The 13,538-nt window shown below is 44.7% G+C and overlaps 1 protein-coding gene across 2 annotated transcripts; it reads right to left on the bottom strand.

The window, feature by feature from the left end:
• Nucleotides 1-1,348: 1,348 nt before the first annotated feature.
• Nucleotides 1,349-12,982, bottom strand: LOC142765235 (uncharacterized). 2 transcript variants are annotated; one of them, XM_075865922.1, is made up of 5 exons: nt 12,397-12,982; nt 7,357-7,411; nt 5,115-5,203; nt 1,795-1,954; nt 1,349-1,697 (listed from the first exon to the last, which is right to left on the bottom strand). In XM_075865922.1, exons 1-5 carry the CDS (start codon nt 12,541-12,543, stop codon nt 1,435-1,437), a joined length of 714 nt encoding a protein of 237 aa, XP_075722037.1. In that variant the 5' UTR covers nt 12,544-12,982; the 3' UTR covers nt 1,349-1,434. The 2 variants fall into 2 exon arrangements, with proteins under 2 accessions (XP_075722037.1, XP_075722038.1); XM_075865923.1 differs by having other exon boundaries at nt 7,357-7,419; nt 12,397-12,528.
• Between the last annotated feature and the right edge of the window lie 556 nt (nt 12,983-13,538).

The following is a 13,538-nucleotide window of genomic DNA, read 5'->3' as shown; positions in this document are numbered from 1 at the left end:
CACTGCCACATATGCCTTCTCCTCAGTATACCGGGCCACTTGACTCGCTCGCTGGATTCCGTGCCAACTGGTTGTGCCCTCACGATCTCCGACGTAAGCGTAGCTCTGGTCGACTGGGCTTGCTCTACGTCATCTCCTGACGCTGATTTCCGATGACAGCGTAGCTCTGACCTACTGGACTTGCTCTGCGCCATCTCCTGACGCCGACAAGAGCTCTCGCAAGTGGTGCCCCGTCTTCGGACTCCTGTGACCGTGTTTCCATCTTTCCTATTTCTCCTATCCTCTCGATATGTCCTCGCTCGCTGGCTTAGCGCATCTCTTTTTTTTCATTCCACCTTTATTTTCATCCTTTTAATCTTTCCTCACCCCATATCTTGTGGGCTTCTGCTGAGGTGTCGCACCCTGATGAAGACGGTGGCGGGGCTCACCTTTCTCCTCTTTTCCTTCTTATAAACATAAACACCCCCCGCCCCCTTCCCCGGGCCGCTTCAACGAAGGAACCCAGGCAGCACGCCGCCGTTGGACCAATCTTGGACCAACATCGGCTAACATCGGCACCGACGTCGGAAGTGCAACTTCTTCCAATGTCGGGCCGACGTTCAAGCCAATGATGGGCCGACGTTTTGCCGATGTTTTAGCCAGTATGCAACCAACATTGGGCCGACGAAGGCCCATCGTATTGCCGACAAAGCTGCCAATGTTCGGCCAACATTGGGCCATATTTCAGCCAATCACATGCCATTTTTACGCCGATGTTTGCTGCACGACGAATATTGGCTACGGATGTACGACCGACATTGGACCAATCCAGGGCCACATTGCAGCCAATCAAATGCCGTTATTACACCGATGTTTCCTGCACGACGAATATTGGCTACTGATTGGCTTGCCATTATGTAACCATTATTAGTAGGGAATTTTTCTTACCGGAAGATTTAAACAATATGCCTCGATGACCCGCTCTTGTAGCTTTGCAGCCCTGTATACTTGGGGCAACAGAAAATTGAATGCTGAGAACTGAAAGCAGTTACTCGATCTATTTCATCTTTTATACCTCATTCCCTTTGCTAACACTAGAAGTGTAGTTTATTTTTTTTACCAATTTATCTTTTGCAATAGCGAGTGCTTTATTTGGTACTGGTATTTGGTACAGCAGATCGAAAAAAGTCGTTAGGAAGTAAATGTTGAAAGCGTATGTCCCCCACTTGCCATCCCCACATATGTCCCCCATATGGTAATCGAGAATATTCATAGTTTAGAGCATTTTTTTGTAACTAAAACATGGTGATGGTGCTTCCGAATCAGCATAAGCTAGCCGAACAGTGCACCACGGACAGTCTGCAGACTATTTATTCTTTGTTTTTTTTATTTATTTGGTACAACAAAAAATGTATACATTGAAAAATATATATACACAACTAAAAAAGGCCCGCTCTACTGCAGGTCAGGTTGTATTGGGGGCACAGTGACAGTGGTGCTGTCAAGGCCCTGGCTGCTGTGGCTGGGCAGGAAGCCAGCTGCCGCGAGCAGCCGATAATCTGCACTCTGAGAGTGGGGATCATCGGGCTGCTCCACAACAAATGCTTCTCTGAAGCGCCGCTTACTGCCCCCACAGCGATCACCAGACCCTGGCAGCCACCTCTTAATAAAGTTGAGGGCCTCCGCCTGGTCGCACCCTGCTTTTTGGCAGATGACATCTGCATACAAGAACAGAAATACCATAGTACACATGAAGCACTGAGGTACAGAGAATACACAAGGGTACACACACATAAAACAATGAACAAGTCTAACCTGTCACTAATCTACAGAGCCTCAGGTTCACAAAGGCCCTTTTCCCTTTTCTGCCATGAAGGCTGTACAGCACTTGCACATCATGTGCCAATACAGCCTTCATGGCATTCACACCAATTTCTCGGAGGCCACGTCCCCCAATCTGCAGGAGGTGCTTGCGCTGTAAAAAAATGCAAGCATAGATGGGGTAAATGCAACAGCACATCGAAATGTTTTCATGATAAAAATCTGCAAGAAGAGGACACTAAAAACAACAACTTGAATTTTTGGGCATCACAACATTTCATTGTTTTTTTACGCTAACTTCAACTCACTTGACCTAAAATGGTTTCCACATCAGCCCTCTCACACTCAGTGTGAGAACCTTTCAGAGTCCTTCTCTGAATGCAGTTTCGCTGTTATGAAATCAAATACAACACTATTATAACCCTTAATAAATATTGATTCTAGCTATGAAATAGTATAATTACTTTGTACAGTGCTCAAATTCCAATACACGTTTCTTCGAGGTTACAATGTCTTTGCCTGAATGTTGACCAGGAGTAGCTTCTACAGGTGAAAAACGATAAAATATGTGGAATTCAAAAAGAAGCTTGGACATGTTTTTAATCAATGCATTGTAAGCAGAGCACAACAAGATAAATGAACATGATCAAGGCGTACTAAGAGGCAACCTTAGAGCGACCAAATCTTGGTCATAGATGAAACTGATAGAAAAATAAAGGTCGCACTATATGGTCGCACCATTTGCTGTTTATATTTTTCTGTGATAGCCAACAAAGAGGCATGTCACTATGGAAATCTCATCACAATAAACAAAGGTGCATTTTTCTTCACACTGCGAAATTGGGTGCATGTTAGATTTTTAAAAAAGTAAGCAATCGGCTAACACAAGGCAGGGTGAACTCTAGCTCGAAGTAGAGAGAGCCGCATCGGACACAAAATAGGGTGATACATGAACAAAATTACTGAATGTCTGTTTTAAGCAGGCTATTGCTAGTCACTGCCCATCAAACACACGATGCCGCCTACATCGTCTGCTAGCTTAGGACAGTTCACTCGGACTTCACAGACTATAGTAAATACAGTCGAATCTCATTAATTCCAACACACTTAATTCGAACTGACGCTGTGGTCCTATCAAAGCTATACCGCGCTCCGAAAATGCTCTCAGCACCCCGCCCAATCCTGCGGTGGCACTTCAGACACCTCATCGCTGTGCTTGAAGAAGAAAATGAAGAAAAGGAAAGAAAAGACTGCGGTGGAATGTTTGCCAAATGCCAATCTGCGACATTCCTGTGCCCCGCTTCGGCTTTTTCCGTCCCTGCCACGTAGAGACCCTTCTCCTCTTAACACTGCGCATGAAGAGAAAGAGGGGAAAAAAAGCTGTCGCAGAGAGTAGGCTCTCTCATGCCGATCTGCAACGCGTCGGTGTCACGCTTCCCTGTTTTTCGTTCCTGCTATGTAGAGACTCTTCTCCTTTCAACTTTCTCCTTTTTTTTTCGCATGAAGAGAGAAAAAAAAAAAAGCTGCCGCAGAGTGTTTCTCTCTCGAATGCCGATCTGCTTTTCTCCAGGTGGAGACGCTCCTCCATTCTCATCATGTGCTGGCCACGCTCCGGCTGCAGCGCAGATGGTAACAGTGGAAACACAGTTGTCTTCGAAGAGTGTCAGCACTGGACATTGCCGCGCGCAACTTCTTTTGCCAGGAGAATACTGAAGCCGAAGTACAAATGCTTTGCAAACTGCACGCAAAACTTGTTGACTCGTTGCAAGGCCAACGTGTACAGACATGTATTGACTACTTTAATTAATGACGGATGTCCTGTAATTTGTGAACAAAACTTCTCCATGCACATGCATCACTGCATGGTGAGCCCTCCACTCGTTTACCGTATTTACTCTATTCTACCGCGCCCTCGATTGTAACGCGCGCCCGGTTTCCACGACAAAAAAAAAAAAAACTAAGACATCGGTTGCAACGCGCACCCTTTTTTCTCGTTGGCCCGCTTGATCACACCACTCGCGAAAACGACTCTTTTTGAGAGCATCTTCCATTTAAATATGAAGTACGGGGGAAGCTTATGCCTATCTGACGTGCAACAGAGCATTGCTGTCACTCTAGTTTTACCGTGGCCCGATGTCAGTACACAAACTTGCTTCGCCCCCTTCTCTTAGACGGTTGTGGTGCCAGGCATGTAGAAGTAAAGAGGCGTGTGATCGGCATTCCCGATTTGCCCAAGCAGGTAGCCGTTGTTGTGCCGCAAGTTTAGGAGGAACCTCTGAAGACTCTGAAGCTTTTCTTCGTACTCCTCCGGCAACTTCCGGCATATGCCCGTTCGCCTTCGGAGGGAAAAGCCTTTTCTCTTCATAAAGTTCGTTAGCCAGCACCTGCTCGCTTTAAAATGGCTCTGCATTAGCCCTTTTTCTAAGGCTAACTGCATAGCCTGCACTTGGAGCAGTTCAGTCGTCACGGGCCGCTGTGCCGCTCACTGCTTAATCACATACTCGCCGAACAGCTCTTCAATTTGTGGAAACCGACCCTGCTGTGGTCCACTGAAGCCTTTGCGTGAATCTTTGCTGTCGACAATATTCTGCTTTTGTTTCCGCCAGTCCCGCATGCACGTTTCGGGAACTCCGAATGACCGCGATGCGGGCCGATTTCTGTCCGTTTCGGCACACGCGACGACTTTTCTTTTAGAAGCAGCATTGTGGTGCACTCGTCGAGTTTTTGGAGTCGGCCCTACCATGCCGTCGATGCTAATGTACTACAAGATGACGAACTCCTCAGCACACGTATGAAGTGCCGCGCATGGGAAACACATAGGCAGAAATGACCGACGCGCCATGCCGACGCACGTAGGGGGCGGACATTTTGTAAGTGGCGATGGCAATAGAATGACCATATTCTTTTTTTTTTTTTCGGACTCGATTCTAACGCACATGCGATTTATGAACTCTCTTAACCGGAAAAAAGGTGCGTGTTAGATTCAAGTAATTACGGTAACTTTCATTATTTGAACAAATTTTCTGGCCTCTTTGAGTACAAATTATTCATATTCGACTGTAGTACAGTGGCTCATGAGATAACCTGACTAGTTTGTTTCCCGAAACACAGTATCTTAAAGCAGTACTAAATTTCTGCATGTTACATAGGCATATTAAAAATCAAGACATATACACCAAAGCCGCAGCCACAGCTTTACTCTGCACAGCTGCCTCTGGTGCCTCCACTTCTCCAATTGTACCAGCAGGCAGCCGGGGAAGGTCAGAGGGGCGCTGTGCTGGCTGGGTGTGCTGAGGCACGGACAAGAGCAGTACCTTGTGCCTCAGCTGTCGCACCTCCTGCAGAACCTCTCTTTGTTGCTGCCGGATGCCAAGTTGGATCCGCAGGATCCGTAGCAATAGAGCTGAAACATACAAGAGTACATACCATATTTACTCGCACAATTTGCATCCTCACATAATTTGCTCACCAGTATAATTAGCCAGCCTGCTTTACTACAAGAAACTTTTTGCTCGCATACTTTGCCCTCCCCAACCAGCCCGAGCCACCTTGCCAGCACACACACAGACACATTTGACTTCATGATGCTCTGGTCAGGCACATCTCTTGTTGAGCAGGCGAGTGCAGTCTTACACAATGGACTGATTGCAAGGTCCCTTCTTCCATGAACTTTTATGCTTTCCCTAGAATATCGAACTTAAAAACAGAAACCTGTTTATGTGTAGTCCGAAATGCCTAAAGGTTTGCCTCCTATCTTCCCACCTCTTCCACGGCAAGAATGTATTCCCGAGACACAGCACAGATGTTGAACGCGTGCAAGGACCTGTCACATCAACTAGATGAGGCAGGTTTTCGCACTCATTTTTTTTTTTTTTTCGGTTTCGCCATCTGGCCATTGCGTTTTTACCGTTCCTTGTGATAGGCTACAATAATTATATACAAGGCAGATTGCTGTTATAAAGCTTACCGAAGAAAACTGAAACCGTGCTACCGCTAAGCACATCAGCGTGGAGTTCTTCGACATGGAATATTCAGTATGGGAGCCAGCAGAAGAGTGCGTTGAATAAGACTTAGCATAGAAGCTTGGGGTGTGTTGGTTAGATATCGGAGGGAACACAACGCAATAGAAGACTGTGACAAGGAATGGACACACACACACATGAAGGGCGACACACACAGCACTGTGTTGGCATCGCGCTTCCTTGTCTGCATCTTACTTTACGTTGGGTTCCCGACAATTATTGGAGAGTACTTATGTTCCCTGGTATAAGCCTGTCGTGGGAACTGGTTTTTGTGAGCACTGTTCGGAAGAACTTCAAGAAAATGGGGGCATTTGAACAGGCTTAGCAAACAAATGACAATCCGCTTTGAGACAGCTGTGACAGCGCCTGCAACATATATTCCCAGTTGAGCTTTTAGGCCAGCGATTCCTACTAGCTTCGCACATGACCGGATTGAAAAAAAAAGTACACATAATACGCGAGTATATACCGCATTTGACTCTGTAGCTTTGATGAACCAGGCAGATACACAAATTTATCCAAAACTCCATTGATTCTGTTGCAAAATTATTCAACAAACAAATTGCGATGTTATCCATGTTACTATACGATTGTGGCACTTTACCATTGCAGCTTTCCAGGAGGCACACATAGTGCAGCGTTAGTTCACCACTCGCAGTTAATTGTATGCAGTAGGTTGCTCACAGCAACTGACTGCATGCAATGGTGAACATCTTGCATGCTTGCACCGCTGTTTCAGCATGCTGGCTGCTTCCCATACGGCTATCAATTGATGTTCACAAAATTGGGAAGATGAAGAAAGACTACACAGTGCACTCTGGACACCCTATACTCCAAACCTCCAGCCAACAAACAAACAAAAGAAACAGAAGTATGCAAATGAATATTATTCCTAATGCAGCTGGAATGGAGTGTAGTTTTCACCAATTCTGTGTGTTAAGTCAATATGGAGTGAGTTAACTCCATAAAGTAGCTTTTCTCATAACAGTTTTCACTCTATTGTAACACAAGGAGTGACTTCATAGCATCTAGAAGGAAAAATAGAATCTTCAGTATTTGATAGAAATGTGAGGCTCTACCTTAAAACAACAATATTCTGGAAAAAGAACTCATTACATTCAAAAAAAAAGGTAGCACAGTTGATCCCCTTTACAAGAGACACTGATGTAACAGACAAACGGGGATAAGAGGCACCAGTGTGCAGGCTGACATTTGGCCCATCATGCATCAGGCACTACGTAGATGCGCCTCTGCAGCCGGGAGCCCTGCAGTCAAGCATGCTGAGCAAGACTGTTGACCACTGTACAATGACACATTGCCACAAAATTTCAAAACTTCATTTCACAGACTTCTGCAAAAGCTTCTTACACTCTTGCATAATTTTTGCACAAGCTTCTCTCATTCTTGCGTGATTTTCGTCAGAACATATAAGTGTTGGAAGTTGTATGTCCCCAAAAACTTGCGCAATACAAATAGCATACATTAAAGTCTATCACTTAATACGTGCATAGTGTAACAATGAAAGGAAACTCACGCATGGTTTGCTCCGAGCCTTCCCCGTGCGGTGCCTCCTTGAGCCTTGGAGAGCACTGTACAGCTAGAGCAAAGTAGCATCAATCCAGTGTGAATGGCAGGTTAACAAGACAACAAAACTAACCTCCATATTCATAAACGCTACCCGACTGGACTTTCACTCTTCACTTGACAGAGTTGAGCACTGTGCCGCTGCTCGTTTGAAAGCGACGCTGCACTACTCAAGAATCACAGCAGATTATTGCTGACATGCAGCAATTTTCTCTGCTTAGAGACGGCGCTCCCATCAGCCATCTCAAGTGAAGGTGAAGCGTTGAGTGGAGGGACGTTCTAGAATACGGGGGTAAGATTGGTTGCAAGAACACTACAATAGACACACTTAATTTTTACACTTCATCTATATTGTACAGCTACACACATTCTGCATCCTTATAATGCAACATATACATACAGGCTTATAAAGTAAACACTGTAGGCTGCTCAAATAACACCTACACAAAAAAATTACCCAAAAGTGGCCATGCGCAAAGTACTTTTATTTGAAACTCACAAAACTTTTGCGGTGATGGAGAATAAATAAGACAGGTTACGCTTGGAGGCACATGAGACCTTCGCAGCTTTCATAAAGTACAAAAAACAATATGGTATGTGTGTGTGTATGTACGCATGAAGCTTCAGCCTTTACATACGGTTTCTTGAAAGAATCGACTATGAATTTTATGGCACCTGTGTCCTTCAGCGCAATTGAAAGCCTGCTGATCAGTGTGTGCAATTGTGGAATAGTTACATGAAAAATGGCGTGAAACACCTAAAATCAAATTTTTCTAGCTAGGAAATATGCAGCTGTGTATACACAACACATGCTGCAAACGGTGGGAGGTGACCACAAGAATGATTTGAGTGTAAGCGGCAGTATTCCGCATTCATGCACCCCGCGATTTTCAACTGTTGCCCAAAAGCAGCACCACTTCAGCGTGCTACTTTTTTTTTTTACATCATAAACAGCACGTAATACAGCGAGGATGAAAACAACTTATGCAATTAAATTTTGAGCACTATTTATGGTGTGCATGATTGATTGATTGATATGTGGGGTTTAACGTCCCAAAACCACTATATGATTATGATAGACGCCGTAGTGGAGGGCTCCGGAAATTTAGACCACCTGGGGTTCTTTAACATGCACCTAAATCTGAGCACACGGGCCTACAACATTCCCGCCTCCATCGGAAATGCAGCCGCCGCAGCCGGGATTCGAACCCGCGCCCTGCGGGTCAGCAGCCGAGTACCTTAGCCACTAGACCACTGCGGCGGGGATGGTGCGCATGAAAAAAAAAAAAAAGGCCTTTGTACAACGACGAATTCATAATTTGCCTTCACGGACCTTCTGTTAGGCTGCACCACATACAGATTTTTTGTGGCTTTCAAAAGAGATTTGAAAAAAAAAATAATAACCGTGTTTACTCTCGTCATGAGCGCACTCACTAAGTCACCGGCCTTTCAGTCGCCAAAATTTTGATTTTTTTTTTCTTCCACATATTAAACACACACCTTACGTTCATCCGCTGAAGTCCGATGGGCTCCCCCCCCCCCCCTTGCCGCCTTCGCTCGCTGCCACGCGCCATTTTATTTTTGTTTCTATTTGTTCACGGAACGGCCCCTGTCTTTTTTAATTATCTCTTGTAACATATGTGGCATTATCTTGTTCCCGAGGTGCCACAGGTGCTCTGCTATGTAGATGCACCATTAAACTAGTATTTTTGATCAACTGTGCATTTCTGATGTTTACCTTGCAAGTACGTAAAACTGGCATGCTTCTTGATCTACGATACACATGTGGCTTGTCTCACTTTGAAGGAAAAGTTAGCATACAATGGCGTAAATGCTTAGAATTTGAAATATTGAGGCAGCAGCACACCGGAGATGATCATATGGTAAAGAAACAAGTGCGGCCTTATTACTGGCAAGTTGTCACTTATATGTACAAATAAATTTTGCGAGCTAAAAAAAGTACAAAAGCACAGCGAGGCTATGATGTGGTTCAACCTGTGGATTCGCTTCATTTATCACGCTATATGATGAAGCTTCCTTTGGTAAAACTGCTCAGATAAGAAAAAAAGTTTGCTGTCCAATACAGCAACTATACAAAGTGTGCACGTGCATCTCGCAGCACCTTTTCGTCACTTCCGAAATGTGCCACCAACATGCCCGGGCATCAACCGAATCTATCGCCTACAACTGCCATGTTGTCTCCTCGTGCTTGCACCCGTTTAGTTTTGCCTCACGATGCAAGTTTGAGAAATTATGAGCTGCTAGTGAGGCAAGTTGATTTAGTAGTCCAGCAGAGGGAGCAGAGCTTAGGGTGTTTCTTTGCTGAAAGTTATAACCTGAAATTGAGAACGCACATTCCGATTTTCCTAAATGTACCAGCGTATTTGGCTGGTGCAGATTAACAAAAGCTACTTGAAGAAACTTTGCAATATTTGCATCTTCAGGTGCAACTTCATTACGGGTAAGTGCCATAGCCATGTATTTACCTGCAAACAGATATAGCTTACCAAGATACTGTACATACAAACTTGTCCGCAGTTAAAATCATGATGGCGAGGAAGGCGGTTAAAATCGTGATGGCGATCGTGGAGATTTGGTATTGCATTGAAACAAACTATAAAGAATGGGAAACAATATTAGTTCACTTTGAAGTATAGCCGATCGGTTCAAGTTGGGCGTCAGGATTTTTTTTAATCAGTCAATTAATTCTATACACGGTCTCTATCATGTTCAGTGACTCCACTGTACATTAGCGTACAACAAAAGCAAAATACAAAGTGAAAAGTGTGTTAAAGCATACGCGAAAAATAAAGTAATGACTGGCATTACCGCGGCACACACCACGCAAAGTCGCTATCTGCCTTGTATAATATTTTCCTCGACTATTTCCACAAATTGCAATCAAAGAGGCTCAAGCTCAACATCAGCACTGTTTAAAACACTTGGGGGGGGGGGGGGGGGGGCGCATTGCTACTTTGGTGGCGTAGGCCGTGACAATATATTCATAATATTATATCTCTTGTAAACTTGCCTAGCTCTGCACGACTAGTTTTCGATGGGAGCAGCTGCGCTTCGCACATCCACTCTTAAAATTGCGGCTCGAGAGATTTTGAGCTTTCACTTGTTTTTGGGCCAGGCAATTTGTAGTGAAAGCAAGATAATAGGCCCTCATAGGTTGTGGCGGGCAGCCGGTGTACGCCGTGGCTGGTATATGTGTCGCACATCTTGATTATCTGGTCTTGTATCGAGTGAACGAGCGAGGCCTTCCTAATCCAATGAGCTCGTTAAAGTAAGACAACAAAAAACCACAATGCTTCCACATCGTTCACAGCAACAGATGACGAGCCCCCAACAAACCGCACTGCAGCACGTAAACTGCCGTAGGTACCCAGGGAGTTACCCGGGCATGGCGGGAGAGGGCGACAACGGCAGAAGTGACATCACAGGAACACTATGTATAAAGGGGACATTTAAAGACTTTTTTCACATTTTTAAACTTCGTGCACTGTTCTGTCACAATTTATAGCTCAGAATAGTTGTATTTTGAAAAGGGCACTAATTCATAAGCCCAATGGTTCAAGGATGGGTGCATTTAGGGGGCCCATTCTACGTTTTACTTATGCCCTTCAAGAACTTGCTTACAGGGCCAAAGTCCTGTTTCAGAAAGAACACGCTAGTGCGTGGCCAGCAGTCCGTCAAGCATTAGTGCTGGTGAGATTTGGAAATGCAGCGCATGAGCATCCTCATCTGCTACTTCTCTGCTCATGCTCTCGGGGCTTACTTGCGAGGCACGGTCCTTCGCACTTTTCATTTTCACACTGTAAATCAACTGATACCAACTCTGCCTTCCATTATTTAATAAACCAATATTTCATGGTCACGAGGACGAGCTTAAAATGTTTGCTACATCAGACCTGAACAGCATTTTGAGTCATCGAAACTTGCTAGTTGCAGCGAGCATTATGCGAAAAATATGATGTGCTTTACGGTGACAACTTGCAAAACACTGCAGCAACGATTAAAATCATGCATTTTTTGTGCTCACAGGAAATCCCTGAAGCAGGAGGCACTGGGCTAGATAAAGTGCGCAGCTAAAATACGGATGCACTTTCCAATGCTGTCATGCGTACAGGCGGAGAAATGGCAGACAAAACTGGGCGCACCCCGATTCTATGCGCATGCGTCCCATTCACAAGCCTCGCTGCCAGTTAGCACCACATGGCTCACTGTCCATGAGCTCGCTTGTTTCCTGTAACAGTGGACCATACGGTACACTTATTTAAAAACGAGGATAGAATGTATATAATGCAGCATCTGAGGAAGCCATGATGATGTGTTGCTGATGAAATCTGGAACTCTAGTTAGTACCGTTATTGTTAACCAGCCGACCGACTAGCAAAAAGATTTGCGACTGAAATGATGGCATCTATACCTGCCCTTAAAGGGACACTGAACAAAGTTTTTGCCGCCGAGATTTTCAGCCAAAGCAAAAGATTGGGCCATGAAATTCATAGACAATAATAATTTCAAGCAGAAACTACGGAAACATACTGAATTTAATGAGCCTTTTACAAAATGCCGCGTCTAGCTCTTAGACACGGCGTTTTCTAAAAGGTCGCGACACTTATTTTTCAAGTTTTTTTTTTGTTATTCAAGACAAATCTACGGTGCATTGTTCACAGAAAACAAAATTGCCTCGGTAAGATTTCTTTGCGAGCAGCTTACTAATTTTAAGGCAGGCGCGTTGATTCGTGAACTGAAGGATGCGAGTGATCGATCTTGCCTGCTAGTGGCTAGGCGACAAAGGCTTTACCTCATGTCCTGGTGTAGGTAAGTCACGCAAATGGAGCAGAAAATGTGCATTATCATTTATTTCACCTAAATATCACACGTATGTGACTTATTGCCGGTGACAGGTGATCAGGATGAAGTCGACAAGTTGCAAATCTGAACAAGAATTCACTCGAATGAAAAACCAACCTATACTCACGTGCACGGTGAAGTCGAACACGTCGTCCGTCAATGTTGTCGCTGATGCCCGAAGGAAAAGAGAAGAGGACAAGCGATGGGGTCGTCTCTTTCTATAAAGTCGGCAGAACTGCCAGAACGGCCAACACAAAAGGCATCGGGTTGACATTCCTCCATCTGGGCATCAGTCGCTCCACCCGGGCATGCAGCTGCTACTGGTTCTACTACTATCCTCTTCCCCGTGCCTCTTCCCGACATTGCAGTGTTGCTGCCATACTCGCGAACCTTTTTAAATTAAAGCACGCAATCATGTATTATCGTGCGCCATTCTAAACTTAAAAACAGTGCGCCGGTACATGAGATCACGAAGCGCGGTCCACGCCATCACAAGAGCAATTAGAGAAATGAAACAAAGAAAACAAAAATGTATAAAATATTTTGTCTCAATACGATCCGCAATCCAGTTTGCTGCAGCGGCTTTTGGCTCTGTATGAACGGCCAAGCCAGTGCCAAGCCAAGCTTGCGTCCCTGATCAGCTGTCTGTTTGTTTCCATCGAGAATTCAACAGTGAACTGGCAATTTGTTTAGATGATATTGCTGAAGGGCTTGAAATTGAATATTTCTCTACGTACTACTGCTGTACTTTTCCTCTCTGTTTCCTGATCACAGTGATGAGATTGAGGAGGTTACAATTTAGAAAACAGCAAGTGCAGCTCAAGCATTGCTAGTATCGCTGTTTCGGTAATAAAATGTTACAAAGATTTTGCCCCGCGACCTGCTTGCCGTGTTCGAGCACCCAGTAGAAATTTACGGTGCCGCATTTGAAAGAGTTGAATAAAATTGCAATATTACGAAAGAAAGGCTCTGAAGCAACATCGCATTTTATCAGTCCTACACCTCCCACACCTAGACGAGTAAAACTCGTCGATATTATCTTGCAAAGCTGTGTATAATATTTAAAACACATTCTTTAGCCCACGATGAATTGTTCTCCCGTGTGGCTTCTCCATTTGGTACTGTCATGTTAACTTACAAAGGCAACTTTCCATATTTAGTCTCTTTAGATGTTGCAAAAGCTTGACACGTGGTGTGTATGCCATACTCCTCGTAACCTGGGTCCGCCTCTTTAAACAGCGTCGCATTTTATTGTTCGCAATTGTGTTT

The sequence above is a fragment of the Rhipicephalus microplus genome, chromosome 6 (assembly GCF_043290135.1).
Source record: "Rhipicephalus microplus isolate Deutch F79 chromosome 6, USDA_Rmic, whole genome shotgun sequence".
Lineage (NCBI taxonomy): Eukaryota > Metazoa > Arthropoda > Arachnida > Ixodida > Ixodidae > Rhipicephalus > Rhipicephalus microplus.
Note: the sequence above shows the minus strand (reverse complement) of the source record. Positions and strands in the feature narration are given on the sequence as shown.